Source organism: Schistocerca serialis, chromosome 4 (assembly GCF_023864345.2).
Source record: "Schistocerca serialis cubense isolate TAMUIC-IGC-003099 chromosome 4, iqSchSeri2.2, whole genome shotgun sequence".
In the NCBI taxonomy this organism is placed as follows: domain Eukaryota; kingdom Metazoa; phylum Arthropoda; class Insecta; order Orthoptera; family Acrididae; genus Schistocerca; species Schistocerca serialis.
Window position 1 is genome coordinate 253,365,510 of NC_064641.1, and position 17,412 is coordinate 253,382,921.

The following is a 17,412-nucleotide window of genomic DNA, read 5'->3' on the forward strand; positions in this document are numbered from 1 at the left end:
CTGACACATTCCATATCCTTGCGATTCACTCGCTACCAGGATCTACGGAACATGAAATGAAATAAAACAAATAAATAAAATAAAAATAATATGAAGAATGGAAGAGAAGAGTGGGCACAAATTAGTTGGCCATTGAGGATGTAAGACATTCCCATTAGTTTGTGGAATGAAATCTGTAGAACCATATAAAGCTATTAGCTAACAATTAGTTTACATAATTAGCACAGGAGAAATTAAATGATTAAGAGTAGGATGTGGGAAACAACCTAAAAACTACATCCAGGTTTGCTAGAACACTGGCCCTCATCATTAATCCACTGGACAGATTTGACCTGGTGGCGGCACGCTCTCTGAATCCCGGAAGTGGCATACTAATATGCTTGGCTGTTTAGGTGGGTAAAATCAGTACTGTTGGTGATCATTATAAAAAAGCGAGGTACTTATTTTTATATGAATTCTGATTTCATTTGTCAGCTACTAAAGAGAAGATTGTCAGTAATTAAACTGACACATACAGGTCTCAATGGTTCAGAATGCATCGTCTATCATGAAATGAAACCTCTCAAAATTATATTCCTGTGCATACACCATTTGCATTTACAAGTCACATCTTACAATATATTTCAACTAAATCAGCAAACCATCTGGTGTACCTAAAAATAATGAGAACTATATCTACGAACAATGTTGAATACATGGTTATAAAATAATCTCAATATGAAAGAAAAGCTCAGATCAGATAAATATTTTCAGAACACAACCACCCTTCAATCACATACTCACCAAACTGTGGAATTAAGTTGTTTTTGTTTACTACTTTTAGGATAATATTTATAAATACTACACTGTCAGTAACAAAAATAACACAAAGAAGTATCACTTATCAAAATAGCAATGAGCTGAATAACAATCAAGTTTTGTGTAGCACTATATTTCAATTTATTTTACTATACTTTGTATTAATGCCTCAAATAAGCTAATATGGGAAGGAAAGGAAGATGGAAGACCGGAGTTTAACATCACATTGAGGTCATTAGAGATTGTAGTGGCAGCTCAGCTGATAATGGTATAGAAAGATATTGACTGTGGCTTAAAGGAATCATCCCAGCCTCTGTCTGAAGTATTTTATGGAAACAACAGAAAACTTACACTTAAATGTCTAGCAGCAACTTAAATCACACTCCCCCTAAACAGAAACCCCATCATATTACTGTATGCACCATCTTGCTTGGTAAAAATACAGAGAAATTTATGATAATTTAAAATATTCTTTGGTGTGCCTGAATAGTGCTTCTAAAACAGTTTACCATTTGTCATGCTCATTTTATAGATGCAATAATATTGCAACTCATACATATTGATATCTAAAGGTTACTAATCAATTCGTTTCCTCCTATTAGGAAACTGGAGAAATACATGATTTCTTACAACTTACAAACAAGATAAACTAAATATTAAAACAGAGTTCCACAAAAAACATCTAAAACTCTTCAATAATAATGTGATACTCATTTATATTAAGAAGATAATAAGGTATGGGAAAATAACATACAATACTTTGATAAAGTTTGTTTTAAAACCATTTATTCCACTCCAATGATTTTGTAAATTCATTATGGTTCCTGACTGTCACTAAAATGGACTTTTTCAGTTACACCACAATATAAAAACATGTATAAAGCTTACGTATCATTTCTGCTTAGTACATATTGAATAAATTCTTTAATAAATAACTATTTGAAAATGATGATTTTTCCTTTGATTTCCTACAATTATATCTCATACATAAAATAGCTACAATATTTAAAATCACGTTTCTAAAACACAACATTTTCTGGATTCTGGCAGCTACAAATGCTGTAATGCAAAGGATTAAATGATTGCATTTTGCTGCTGGACTGTCAAGATTTACCAGTAACCTTTGCACTGATACGATGTTGTTTAAGGCACTCAATGGAACAGAATTTATACATGTTGTATTCAAATGGGGTACAGCCAGTGATATCTTTTGCACACTGAAAACAGCGAGAGATTGTTGGAAGAACTCCTCCGTTCTTCTCTGCATTCAACAGCATTCTGCGCTCTGCTGCCAACGCACACTGTCATTGACAAAAGGAAATTGAGTATGTCATGCACTGAAAACAAAAACATTGTGAGGCAGAGTAAAAAGTTATTCTGAAAAGTGTTCGAATCATTTTCAACTGATGGAAGAAGGTGGGGATGCAAGCAACCAGGTTTCTGACACATTAGCATTCTGTAGCAATGGAGCAATGGACATTGCAGCACAGCACGCATACTGTCAAAGCATTTTACCACAACAGTAGTTCTAATATGCAGCCCTGTCATGTTTTTCACACCTATTTCCAAATTAATTGTAATCTATCGGTGCAATATTCCTGCGGGAATAAAAAGTGGGTTAAAAACTTTGTCAACACCAATAAAAAAGCCTGGAAAACCAAATACAGTGTGTGCTCCTGAAAACATTGAGCAAGTACGAGTTGTATTTGAAAGAAGCCCACATCACTTAGCTCAACAGTATGGCACTGCACTTGGGATTTCCAAGAGAATAATTAGGCAGATTTTTTTACAACAATCTACACTAACATTCTCAAAAGATTCAAATTATTCAGGTTCTTGAAGATGAATTGGTGAAGACATGCTGAATTTAATTTATGAAGACAGGGATACTATGAACAACTTATGAATGAGTGATGAGGCCCGTTTCCATTTGTCTGGTTACATGAACATGCAGAACTTTAAGTTGTGGATCGATGTGAATCCTACAACAAAAACTTCAGCAACCTCCTCATTCCACAAAAGTTGCTGTGAGGTACATTACATCTTCATCGGGGATCACAGGGACCTGCTTTTCCAAAGATTACCTTGGCAGTTATGTGACAGTGACTTCACAAAGATATGCAGACATTTTGGAAAACTTTTTTACTCCACAGTGTCCTCAGTATGAAGTAAATGAGGGAACTTTTTTCCAGCAAAAGGAAGCAATCTTTCTCATGGCAAGAGTAAGCATGAATATCATTAATGCTTTGTTTCAAAATCACCTGATCTCTCAAAGTAGGGTTACCGTATGGTCTGCCTGTTCAGCGGACTCAGCAATGTGCAACTTGAAGGTTAGCTGAAGAGTAAAGTTGAAGCACTGAATGAATGGCTAAGAGGAGGTGTTCCATATCCCATTGGAAAAGCTGTGGAATGAAATGAATAACTTCAAGGCTTGCGTGAAAGTCTGAATGGACATCATATTACTGGATTTATTTTTAAAACTTAGTTACATTTACTTAATTTTCTTAAACAAATTTTTATGTAATATAAGGTGGTAAAAGTAAAATTTGGAAACATTAATCGAATTTTTTCTGCAGATTTTTCAAAACTACTGCTTACTCTGCCTCACCCCTTACTAACAAGTACACAGTTACTCCTAATATGCAGACTGTCATATAATTTCTTCACAAAATTAAAGGTTATAGAACATTCTTTAATGAACAAAGATTCTTCAGTATGATTCAGTGTTAGAAAATTGTAAAAACTAAAAGAATACAATATTTTCTCAGTAAAATAAATCTATATTTTAGCAGCAAGATGATTATATCTATTTAAAACAATATTATAGAGTCATGAGCCAATTTTGTAGCTTTTATCACAGTATGAAAGCTCAGTAATAACGAGGCTCTTTAGACGCCTAACAAAATAGTAAAATGTGGCTAATGATCTCACTGTTCATGGGACAATCTTACTTTTGTCACTTTTCTTTATCCTAGCTTTCGCCCTTGCCCTTGCTCCCATGATACCCTGCTTCTTTATATTCAGAAAGCATACGGCGTAGGAGGGAATGTCAACCAGATACGATTTGAATGTTTGAAGTTATTTGTGTTACCTGTAGACTCTTTACAGAGAAATGTAAGTGGTCAAAGCATTTTATGATAAAATACTTCACTTTCTTCTATGACATACCAAGGTACAGTGATGGATACTATAAGTCATTTCTTTTTGTAGCATAATGTTTATGAATGTTGCTGTTATTAGAAGAAAAAGAAAAAAATATTGGTGGAAGTAGTACAGGTATGTAAGGTTATCAGGTGAATTATCAGATATGTTAGAGAATGAGTTCCTGTTTTTGGAAGTACTGATGATTAGCTCCGTAATAATTTTCACAGTACAAAGGTTTTCAGCAAGTCCCCCTTGACATGAAATTAAATACTGTAAATCTTCACAAATTCAAACAAAAATTGATAACACGTCAACTGACGTATCCCCAAGCTGCCACCCATAACATAGCCACCAACCAGTCATGTATGATGGGTTGCTGCAGTGCTGGCCTGCTAACAACTTTCCTATGGAGACTGAACAAAAGCAATCTGAACAGTCACACAGGGTTGTTTACAACTGAACTCCCAGCAGCCGCCACGGTACTGTGTGGCACCAGCCTCACTGCCAGAGGCATAAGCAGCACTATAAACAGCAATGTCAGCACAGTACTACCTGGCTTCTGTGAGTCATATGCCTCCACAGGTGTATTTACATCAGGTGGGTACTTAGGATGTCACCCGATTGCTCTGCAGCGAGTTCACACACTGTGCATAAGGCCGCTGCAACTGGCCGCCCACTAAATGGAGTTCACACAAGCTCTCACTTACGGCACACTCTAGGCTTATGCCGCGCGCCTAGCAGCCCATCAATCACAGTACATTTTGCTGAGCTGAACTAGGTGCATCTCCCCACAGTGTTTCACTGACTTTATCTACTCTTGAGCACTCTAAGTTCACTGTCACTGATGGCCTCATGAATTAGCAGCCCATATGACGTGGTGGAACTCACGTTTTTAACAATGGAACACTTTCATGATTAGCATAACACATTTTGAGAATTTATTCTCATTGCCAATGACTGTGTGACCTGTGTGTGTGTGTGTGTGTGTGTGTGGTGTCTGGGGGACGGGGGGCATGCGCACATGTGTGAGCTCTGGCATGACGAAGGATTTATTCAGAAAAAGCTAGCAAGGTCCCCCCCCCCCCCCCCCTCTCTCTTTTGTGTCTACCTGTTGACAAATCAATGCTTCTGCTGTTCACTGAGTGGTCTTTACTCCTCAATTATCGACACTACCAGAATTTTCCCATTATATTTTTCCAACCCATTGTTTGATAAAGTTATGAAGAACTATGCAAGCATGGAAAGTGGTATATCTGATGTTACTCATTTATCATGCTTAGATGAGAAAGCTACAGGAAAATTTAGGTACAAAAACAGGCCACTTGTTGGGGAAAAAAAATACAGGCACAAGAAAATAAATACTGTAACTGTTCACAAAATTCCAGAACATTCATAGTTTCATGGCAATGGTGTGTTGGAGCAAAATGTGGTTGGCATCCCTGCAGATGCCTGTGTTTAATGTGTAACTGCCAGAAGTTTCAGTGATGCAAGTCAGTTATTGTCCAGTGCTGTATTGAGTAGAATGTTGCACTGCACAGTTTGCGAATTTCAAGATGGCAGAGTTACAGGAGCTTTGTAGTGGTGGTGGAGGTTCACTGTTGCATTGAATACACATACTGACAGAAAGAGATCTGCAGCACTCATTCAAAAATTCTGGTATGACTCAGCATCTTTATTATTACGTATTCTTAGGGCATATAACATATACAAAAGACAGATACAGCAACCCATATTGACTCATATTTAAATCTGCAATTACACCTGCTGATTTTGTTGTATTACTATATAGTGGAAAAGCACTTTTAGAAATTTGCTTCACTATGGTCAATAACACACAAAAAAAGCTCAATAACTGGAATAGAATATAATTTGTTCTTAGTAGTACCTTTTCTCTGTCACTAAGGCGCAAAAATCTCTCCTTTTCAGCCTCTTCTTTTTTTATTTTTTCTTCTTCCTGCTTCTTAACTTTCTCTCTCTCTCTCTTTAGCTTTCGTTGCATTCGACGTTTTTCTAGCATTTTCTTTTCTGTTTCATCTGTTAATGGACCTGGTATCTGCGACTAAAATTTAGGTATCACACTTGTTATTTCCAATTTAAGTGTTAATTGCAAGGTATGAATAACATGTTTGTAGCGATTTACCTTTCTGTAATTGTACTTATCAGGAAACTCTGCATAAAACTGCCTGAATACATTTTTCGTTTCTTTATTGTAAGATACGACATATGGTGTTTGCAACTTTTTATTTTTATGACATGGATCAGATCCAGCAGACAACAGCATCCTGCAACATTTCAAATTAATGTTACCAAAGAATCTATGGATCATACAATTAGCACTTTTTCTTCCATTCATTCATATCTTCTTTTACACACACACACACACACACCTGTTTTTATTTAGAAAACTGAACTTCTTTCTTCAGAATGCATAAGACCTTTCCGACTTATCAGTTGGTAGCCTAGAAGCCACAATCAGCCTGAAATTTACTCACTCGCTCACTCAACACTCTCTCTCTGATGCTGCTGTTCTCAACCAGAAAGATAAGGAAGTTACATCTCAAGTGAAACTTGACGCTGAAAACATTAACTGATGACATCAAATGAGGCAGTAACAATAAAAATGTATGAACAAAAAGCCGGGATGATATGAAGAGCAAAATGTAAATCTAAATAGAAGACTGACTATTTTGTGTCTGTAAATTAATACTCCCACAAATATTGTAATTAAAACAGAATATTTACACATTCAAGTAAGCAGTTCTCAGCATGTGAAAATAAACAAAAGGATTCAAACCTTGTCCTTAAACAAACAGAGACTTGTGAGTCCATTCAGAAAATGTTTAAACAATGGAGGAATAGTGATGGGAGTAGAGATGGGAGTGATGATCAGCTTTTCTGAGTGAGTACATTTAACGTTTTGTCAGTAAAGAAATGTTATAATTAAAGGCACCTAGAAAACAAGCTGTCAAAGTACTGCTAGAATAGTAAATTAATGGAAGGGAATGTGGGAAATAGACTACAAAGTAATTTCTTAACTTGGTAGATATGAACAATGTATGCTGAGCTTAGTGTATCTATCCAGCTATAAGATGACCCTGAATATACAACATTCCCACCTGTTTTGAAGACGCTTCCTGAGAATTTTCTTATGTGTCAAAAATTCTTGCTAATAAACACAATCCTACTGTCCTCTGTATGAGTTATCACACAACTCTTCAGACTTTCCAGGCACACACGTTGAATATACAGTGCTCAGATCTGCTATGGTCCAGTGGCAGACTTGAAATCAATATATTCAATGTCATTTTTATTTGCTAGACTGTATGGGCAACACCAATCAGATTTCTGTTTTGAGCTAATGTCAAAAGTTACAGTCAATAAAAGTAAATGCAAACTTATCATCAACACAAAGGTTGGTTTGAACACCACAGCGCTGTATTAGGCATGATTGTATTGGATGTGGATGCCCTTGCTCTCATTTGACCTTTGAAATGACTCAGCCAGTTGCATGTGATCCACAGTTTAATACAGACTCCAAACCGCAGTGCAACTAGGAAGTAAGGAAGGAAGATTGGGTTTAACATCCTGTCAACATCGAGGTCTTTAGAGACAGAGTACAAGTTCGCATGTGTCAAGGATGGGGAAGGGAAACAGCTGTCCCCTTACATAGGAATCAGCCCTGCATTTACCTGGAGCAATTTAAGGAAATCACAGAAAATCTAAATCTGGATGGCTGGGCATGGGTTTGAAATGTTTTCCTCCCAAATGCGAGTCCAGTGTGCTAACCACTGCACCACTTTGCTAAGTAAGGCCACTTGGGATTTTTCACATCAACAAATTGCTTCCAGCACTGAAACTAGCAATAAATGATAGAAAAGAATCCTAAGATCAAAGGAGGATCGAACTCCACATCTTTGGATTTTAAAACTGGTACTCAATCATTGGACTGTAGTGGGAAAGATGAATGGTTGACTTCGGTTTATTGGAAGAATTCTAGGAAAGTGTGGTTCATTTGTATAGGAGACCGCATATAGGGTGCTAGTGCAACCTATTCTTTAGTACTGCTCGGGTGTTTAGGATCTGTACCAGGTCGGATTCAAGGAAGACATCAAAGCAATTCGGAGGCGGGCTGCTAGTTATGTTACTGGCAGGTTCAAACAACTTGCAAGTGTTATGGACATGCTTCGGGAACTCAAACGGGAATTGCTGAAGGGAAGGTGATGTTCTTTTAAAGGAGCACTATTGAGAAAATTTAGAGAACTGACTGGATTTGTGATTTCCTCTCAGAGAGGTCACAGTTCGTAGTGATAGATGGTAAATCATCGAGTAGAACAGAAGTGATATCTGCCATTCCGCAAGGTGGTGTCATAGGCCCTCTGTTGTTCCTGATTTACATACATGATCTAGGTGATAATCTGAGCAGCCCCCTTAGACAGTTTGCAGATGACGCTGTAATTTACCGTCCAGTAAAATCATCAGACGATCAATTCCAATTACAAAATGATCTACGGAGAATTTCTGTATGGTGAGAAAAGTGGCAATTGGCACTACACAAAGAAAAGTGTAAGGTCATCCACATGGGTGCTAAAAGAAATCCAATAAATTTTGGGTATACGATAAATCGCACAAATCTAAGGGCTGTCAATTCGACTAAATACCTAGGAGTTACAATTACAAGCAACTTAAATTGGAAAGACCACATAGATAATATGGTGGGGAAGGCAAAACAAAGACCGCGCTTTGTTGGCGGAACACTTAGAAGATGTGACAAACCCACTAAAGAGACAGTCTACATTACACTTGTCCGTCCTTTGGTGGAATATTGCTGCGCAGTGTGGGATCCTTACCAGGTAGGACTGACGTAGGACATTGAGGGGGTTGCAAAGAAGGGCAGCTCATTTCATGTTATCGCACATGAGGGGTGAGAGTGTCACTGACATGATACGCGAGTTGGGGTGGCAGTCACTGAAACAAAGGTGGTTTTCTTTGCAGTGAGATCTATTTACGAAACTTCAATAACTAACTTTCTCTTCCGAATGCGAAAATATTTTGTTGACATCCGCCTACGTAGGGAGAAATGATCATCATAATAAAATAAGAGAAATGAGAGCTCGAACGGAAAGATTTAGGTGTTCCTTTTTCCCGCGCACCATTCGAGAGTGGAATGGTAGAGAAATGGTATAAACATGGTTTGATTAACCCTCTGCCAGGCACTTAAGTGTGAAATGCAGAGTAACCATGTAGACATAGATTAGAAGTTGACTGCAGAATGATTCTGTTGCTTCCAATATAAATTGCACGTAAGGAGCATGAAGATAAGATATGAGAAATAAGGGCTCATACGGAGGCATATAGACAATCATTTTTCCCTCGTTCAACTTGTGAGTGGAACAGGAAAGGAAGTGATTAGTAGTGGTATGGATACCCTCTGCCACACACTGTACCGCTGGTTCTGGAGTATCGGTGTGGATGTAGAATGTCTGGCCCCACATACTTCTACGAAAGTGAGACATGGGTCATTTACAAATGAGAAAAAAAAAAGTAAGATTGAGATAGGTGAAATGATATTTCTTAGGGTTATGAAAGGTTGTACAGAGCAGATAGATTAAGAAACAGTGACGCTGGGAGGGAATTAAACATATTTAAAACAAGTAACAAAATTAAAGATAACAGAAGAAACCAGAGTGAACATCTCAACACAGTGAACAGTGGCAGATTACTTTACAAAGTCAGAAATTATAACTGATTGACTGAAGAAATCTGTAAACTCCAAGGAAGGGAAGGGCACAGTAACAGGCAACGGGCTAATACTTGGAAGTGCATAAGAAGAAGAAGAAGAAGAAGAAGAAGAAGAAGATGATGAAGAGAATGAAAAACCAGATGGAATGTCAGTAGATGTGTTTGATTTATCAGAACTTCACATGGAATCTTATAGATACATAAATGATGTGGTAATGTCTACAAAAGAGAAGTCAAAAACTGTAATGTTTGCTGATGGCACAAGTATTTTAATCATGGGTGGAACAGTAGACATACCAGACACAACACAAATGATAGCTTATTATAACTGGTTCACACAAACAGTTTAAGTCTTAATATCAGAAGGCTCATACGGAGAAATTTTGAACAAGCAAAAATAACTTGCTAGTACTAGAAGGAGACATTAATGGTCATACATTAAATGAAACACAATGTGTGTACCTTCTCGGGGTTCAGTAGGATGATAAATTAAAATGTAGTCAATACATATATAAACTGTGAGACTTTAAGGCTGGTGTCTATCGTATTCCTCACGGTTGTGGCATGTCATATATTGGTCTGACAATCAGGACTGTGGAAAACCAGTGTATTGAACATAAGCGTCACACACGCTTACAACAGCCGAGCAAATACGCTATTGCAGAACATTGCCTTGACACCGGTCATCCTATGGAATACAACAACACAGAGATTCTGGCTTGCACGTCCAGCTATTGGGATAGTGTTATTAAGGAAGCTGTTGAAATCAGACTATCAAGCAACCTTATTAACAGAGATGGTGGATTTTGTTTAATTGCTGCTTGGAATCCGGCTCTGTCTCTCATCAAAAAACAGAGGGACAAAATTAGTGCTACCTCACCTGTTGATTAATAGTAACTATCGATATTTCTAATGTTGGTTATCTTTGGTTGTGTTGACACTTGTTCTGCGTGTGGTATCTTCCTTGTTTCTCCTCTGTGAACTGAGGTATTAAATTTGCTTGCACAATGTTTCTTCCTTGCATTTGTGCCTTGAGAATAGCAGGGTGTGCTCCTGTCTAAATATCGGCGGTGTTCGGCGACGTCACCCAGCAGCAAACCCGTAAGTTATTTGAACATATATAAACTATTCAAGAAGCTTAGTTCAGCATGTTTTATTCGTAGTTATTATATTGACTAAAGAGAAGATTGTTAACTTATTTGGTATACTTAGACTCCATGCTGCACATGAAATTATCTTCTGGGACAGTGCAGGTAAAGTAAAAGAAGTATTTATTCAACAGAAGAGACCAGTGAGGACATTGTATACAGTAAATAACTGCACAACCTCAAAAGGCCTTTGTGAGGATTTTTTACTTCTTCCTCTCGCTTCCCAGTATATTTACTCCTTAATGGTTTATGTTACTGACAATAAAAATCAGTTTTGGGTGAAATATGTTTTGCGTAACTACAATACAAGCCAAGCAAGGAGTTTTCACGTAGACCTTCTATTCTTGTGTAAGGTACAGACTGGAAACACGTACCCCAGTGTAAAAGTGATCAACAAGCTCTCATCTAACATATAGTAAGAAGCTGTTAATTTCCACCAACTGAATTTGCATCGTAACTGATTACAAATTATCTGATTATCCAGACTCAAGGATTGAAAAGTTCTGTAAGCTGTATGACAAGTTGCAGTTCACTGTAAAGCTACATGACAAGAAGGAACGTATTGTACACATGACTATATTTATACTTTAAGTACCTCTTTTCTTTGTAAGATATCAACAAAATCAAGTAAATACAGCTTGTAATACTTCAGGCTTTCTCGGCAATATGTTGACATGTTGAATAATCAGGTCTTTTGCCAGTTGTTCATGTCATTCTCGAATAATACTTCAATGGTATGGCTCGCTGTCTTCTTTAGGTGATCCCTGAGTCTGGTCCTTTGGTTGATTGGATGCAGTATTTACGCCTGGATGGTGCTACACACTCAGTTTTCGGTCCACACTGCATCAAGCACTCCATCCGCGGTCCGTGCCTGACAGGGGCAGCTCTAGTTGTCCTCTCTTGTCGCTCGTGCTCTGACTGCCGTCCACGTCCTCTGGTTTCGTTTGGTTTGGTTTAGGGTGCAAAAAACAACTGGGATCATACGCGCCTAATTCAAAAATCTATAGAACACGAAGACAGAGAGGAGATAAAAAAACAACTATATGTCAGTCCGAATTGACATAACAGAAGACAGCTAAAAACAGGCATGTGGAAAGAGAGCTAAAAAATACACCGTACAGAAACAGAGGTCCAAAACTAAAAATTAAATGGCCTTCGCCATATTGCTTTGGTGGATAAAAAGTAAAATGCCCGTGTGCCATTTGCTAAAACGGCAGATAAATCAGACGGCAAACCCAAGCGGGTATGTAAACGGTTAAAAAAGGTGCATTTCATCAGGACGTGGTGGACAGTTAAAACTTGGGTACAATGTGTACAAAGTGGTAGCTAAAAGGGCAGTGCCCAATACGCAGCCAAGTTAAAATAACCTCCTCCAGTGGGAGGGCCGAGAGGAAGTCATCCAAGCCGCTGGGAGAGGCTTAATAAGCCGGAGCTTATTCCTGTGAGGGGAGGACCACTGGTGATGCCAAAGGGGCACCGCCTCCTGACAGATGGCAACACAGAGATCATCGGAGGGAATACAGCCACTCGCTGCTGAGGTACAAGGACTGCAGCCTTGGCAGCACCATCAGCAACCTCATTTCCTGGCAGACCGACATGACCAGGAACCCACAGAAACATCACACTGACTTCACCAAGAGTGAGCGAGTGACAGTTTCCCTGGACCCGATGTACTAAGGGATGGGCGATGTACAGCACGCACCGACTTTGAAGGCCACTGAGTGAATCTGAGCAGAGGGCACAACTGAAAAGGCTGTGTCACTGTTTGTACTCTGTGGCCTGATACAAAACGAAGAGCTTGGCTGTAAATACTGTGGAGTGTGCCGGAAGCTGATATCAAAAGACGTGTGCAAATGACAAAGGCATACCCGACCCCACGGTCAGACAAGGTTAACATGGGCCGTTTCACGAAGCCAAGGTGGTGAAGGGTTCACACCCACCGGGAAAGTTGCAGGTAGTGTGTCGATGCTCCAGGAGTAAAGACGATCAAGACATCACTGAAGACACCGCTCAGTGAGACAGGTCCTTGGAGAACTGCAATAGATGGCAAAATCATCAACAAAAAGGGAGCCAGAGATGCCCGGCAGAAGACAGGCCATTATAGGGTTAATGGCGATAACAAAGAGGACGACACTCAGGACAGAACCCTGAGGCATACCGTTTTCCTGGATAAAGGTGCCTGACAAGGCAGAACCCGAACGCACCTTGAAAACTCAATCTTTAAAAATGCCCGAAGGAAACAGGGCAGGCAGCCATGGAAGCCTCACATGTAAAGAGTACGGAAGATACCAATTCTCCAGCCGGTGTCGTAGGCCTTCTCCAAATCGCAAAACATGGCCACAGTCTGGCATTTCCGCAGAAAACCATTCAGACATGGGTGGACAAAGTAACGAGATGGTCCACTGCAGAATGCTGCACTCAAAATCCACAATGTGCATTCGTCAGTAAATTGCAAGACTCGAGCCACCGTGCCAGGCGGACATGAATCATGCATTCCATCACCTTGCAAATGCAGCTGGTAAGAGAGATGGGGCGGTAGCTAAAAGGAAGGTTTTTGTCCTTACCGGCCTTAGGTATGGGTATGACAGTGGCTTCACACCAACGTCCAGGAAATGTGCCCTCTGCCCAGATGCGGTTGTACATGTTAAGCAGAAAGTGCTTGCCCGCAAGAGAAAGGTGCTGCAACATCTGAATGTGGATGGTGTCTGGTCCTGGGGCAGAGGATCGGGATGAACTGGGAGCATGATCAAACTCCCTCATAGTAAAGGTGGCATTGTAGCACTCACGATTTGGAGAAGAAATGGGTGTCATCCGAGCCTCCTCTGCTCATGTCCGATGGAGGAAGGCAGGGTGATAGTGGGAAGAGCTCGAAACTTCGGCAAAATGGTGGCCCAAGGTGTTGGAGATAGCAATAGGGTTTACAGTAACACTGTCTACTACTGTGAGGCCAGAAATTGGGGAATGGATCTTGGTCCCAGAGAGCCGTTGGAGGTTGGCCAACACGACAAAGGAAGGGGTGGAACTGTTAAAAGAACTAGTGAATGAAATCCAGCCAGCTGGTTTCCTATCCTGAAGAACGTGATGACACTTTGCACACATCTGTTTATAATGAATGCAGTTTGCCATTGTAGGATGATGATAAAAACGCGGACAGCATGTCCCCGTGCGCAAATTGCATTGCGGCTTGCCTCGGTCCACCAAGGGACTGGGACACGACATGGTAAAGAGGCAGTGTGAGGAATGGAGCATTCTGCAGCAGTAAGGATACTATTGGCGAGACATTACACCTGGTGATCACAGCTGGGGAAATCTTGTTCTTCAAAGGTCACCAGGGAGAAGTAAAGCTGCCAGTCAGCCTTAGTATGTTGCCATTTGGGCATGCATGCAGATGGGGCAGGATCCAGCAAACAGAGAGCACACAAGAAATGGTCGCTCAAGTAGATGTCAGAGAGAATGGACCACTCAAGACGATGGGCAAGCTGGGCAGTGCAAAAAGATAGGTCCAAATGGGAATAGGTGTGTGAGGAGTCAGAAAGGATAGTGGCAATGTTAAGGCAAAAGAGGTTAAGTTGGTAAAGGTCAGCCAAGAGGGCATCTCTCTGACAGGTCCTCGGAGAAGCCCAAAGGGAATGATGCACATTAAAGTTACCAAGTAGCAAAAATGCTGGAGGAATTCTGCCCTGGTGACATCGAATGATGAAGGGACATAAATGGTACCGAGGGGAAAAGTCAGGTGGGGAACGTAAAGGTGAACTGCAACAGCTTGAAAGGGGGGGGGGGGGGGGGGGGGGAGGCAACCTCTGGTGTCGTGCCCATCATCTGTGCTCTGTTTCACCTCCTCCCTGTGCCATCTTTCTATCCTGCAACTGCTGCTGCCTTGGCCATCCTCTAGTTGTCTTAGGTATTGGATGTGACATCCTTGCAGGGCAGGCTTCCTGTGTTGCACTTCTTGTCAGCCGCTCCAGGCGTTTCATCTCCTTCATGGGAATGATCAGGTGTTCAGTTATACATACGCTACTGTTGGGCTGGTCTAGTGTTGTTTCATCTCTGCTCGGTAGTTTCTGGTGTTCTATCCAAGGGCCATTTTCTCAGTCTCCACTCCCATTTCCCACAGACAATGTGAATAAGAAGACCAGCCTCTTCTGAAAGAGACAGGCCTTCCTGAAAAGACAGAAAGAAGCTGTGCTCAAAAGCACCAGTGTCACCCAGACTGTATGGACTGCCCAAAGTTTTCAAGGATGGGATACCTCCGTGACTGTCAGCAACATTGTCATGGCTAACTAGGGTACAGTTATGTATCTGAAGAATATGCTTTCACCACATGCAGGGAAATGTGTACACTACATTCAGAACTCAGAAGACTTCCTACTACATTTTACACAACTGCACATCATGGACTCTGACATTATGGTCAGTTCGGATGTAGTGTCCTTGTTCACCTGGATTCCACTGAATGACTCATTCAATCCTACTGGAGAAAAGGTCACTGGGGCTTTCCTGGACTTATTCAGGCACATACTGATCTCCACGTACTTTCTATATAGGTGTCAATTTTATGAGCAAACTGAAGGGATGCAATGAGTAACTCTCTACCATCAGTGGTGGCGCAAATCTATTTATGGTAAGATCTGAAGAGGAGGCACTTACATCAGCCACACATCAACCCAAATGCTTTCTTGGGTATGTGGATGACACCTTTGACATTTGGCTCCACGGCAGGGAGAAGCTGAAACACATGAATTCACGCCAACCTAATATAAAATTCACCATGGAATTGGAGGAGGATGGATTACTACCATTCCTGGATGTACTAGTTGAGAGAAAGGCAAGTGGCACCTTCGGACATAGTGTTACTGCAAACCAACACACACTGATATACACTATGTGATCAAAAGTATCCAGACACCCGCAAAAACATACGTTTTTCACATTAGGCACATTATGCTGCCACCTACTGCCAGGTACTCCATGTCAGTGACCTCAGTAGTCACTAGACACTGTGAAAGAGCAGAATGGGGTGCTCCGCGCAACTCATGAACTTCGAATGTGGTCAGGTGATTGGGTGTAACTTGTGTCATACATCTGTACACCAGATTTCCACACTCCTAAACATCCCTAGGTCCACTGTTTCCGATGTGATAGTGAAGTGGAAACATGAAGGGACACGTACAGCACAAAAGCTTACAGGCCGACCTCGTCTACTGACAGACAGACTGCCGACAGTTGAAGAGGGTCGTAATGTGTAATAGGCAGACATCTATCCAGACCATCACATAGGAATTCCAAACCGCATCAGGATCCACTGTAAGTACTATGACAGTTAGGTGGGAGGTGAGAAAACTCGGATTTCATGATCGAGCGGCTGCTGATAAGCCACATATCACACCAGTAAATGCCAAACAATGCCTCGCTTGGTGTAAGGAGCGTAAACATTGGACGGTTGAACAGTGGGAAAATGTTATGTGGAGTGACGAATCACAGTACACAATGTGGCGATTCGATGGCAGGGTGTGGGTGGGTATGGAAGATGTCCGGTGAATGTCATCTGCCAGCATGTGTAGTGCCAACAGTAAAATTTGGAGGCGGTGGTGTTATGGTGTGGTCATGATTTTGCTTCCCACTGTTGAAGAGAAATTCAGGGATGGTGATTACATCTTTCAACATGATCGAGCACCTGTTCATAATGCACGGCCTGTGATGGAGTGGTTTCACGACAGTAACATTCGTGTAATGGACTGGTCTGCACAGAGTCCTGACCTGAATCCTACAGAACACCTTTGAGATGTTTTGGAACACCGACTTTGTACCAGGCCCTCACCGACTGATGTCGATGCCTCTCCTCAGTGCAGGACTCCATGAAGAATGGGCTGCCACTCCACAAGAAATCTTCCAGCACCTGATTGAATGGATGCCAGCGGGAATGGAAGCTGTCATCAAGGTGGGCCAACACCATATTAAATTTCAGAATTACCAGTGGAGGGCACCACGAACTTGTAAGTCATTTTCAGACAGGTGTCTGGATACTTTTGAGCACGTAGTGTCTCTACAAGCCAATATTTGCCATCATTCGGTGCAGAACTCTAATCCATTGGGCACAGATCCTTTCAGATCCTGACAGTTTGGCAGCAGCTATAGAACAAACAGTGTTCTGAAAAAATGTATACTCTTCCAAAGATATTCAGAAGGCAGTTCCCCCTGCCGCTGTGCCAGAGGGTCCAGAAGAACAGGAAGAGACAAAGAAGGTGGCATATCTGCCATATGCTGGACCATCTCTTTCAAAATTAGCAGAAGTCTCTTGAAACACAACATCAAAAGTATGTTTTGCCCATCTACTAGAATTGGGGCACTGCTGGGGAATATAATAGATGGCCCAGGGCTACGGAAGACAGGTATTTACAATATACCATTCCAGTGTGGGTGGCCAGACCATCAGGACTGTGGACATCAGGTGAAAAGAACACCAGAGGCATAATAGACCTAGACAGGCAACCAAATCAATAATATCAGAGCACTGTCTAGGACTCGGTCACTCAAAGAAGTACAATGACACCAAGATTGTGACACAGACTCCAAAATACGGGTC

At 40.9% G+C, this 17,412-nt stretch overlaps 1 protein-coding gene across 1 annotated transcript in view; it reads right to left on the bottom strand.

Moving 5' to 3' along the window:
- Positions 1–1,594: 1,594 nt before the first annotated feature.
- The window catches only part of LOC126473689 (ankyrin repeat and zinc finger domain-containing protein 1-like), a 111,032-nt gene continuing 95,214 nt past the window's right edge, over positions 1,595–17,412 (bottom strand). The window contains exons 10-12 of the mRNA XM_050100925.1: positions 6,083–6,224; positions 5,828–6,001; positions 1,595–2,099 (exon numbers count right to left, since the gene is read on the bottom strand). Of these exons, the coding sequence (XP_049956882.1) occupies positions 1,902–2,099; positions 5,828–6,001; positions 6,083–6,224 (514 nt within the window). The 3' untranslated portion in view covers positions 1,595–1,901. The remainder of the gene's footprint in view (positions 2,100–5,827; positions 6,002–6,082; positions 6,225–17,412) is intronic.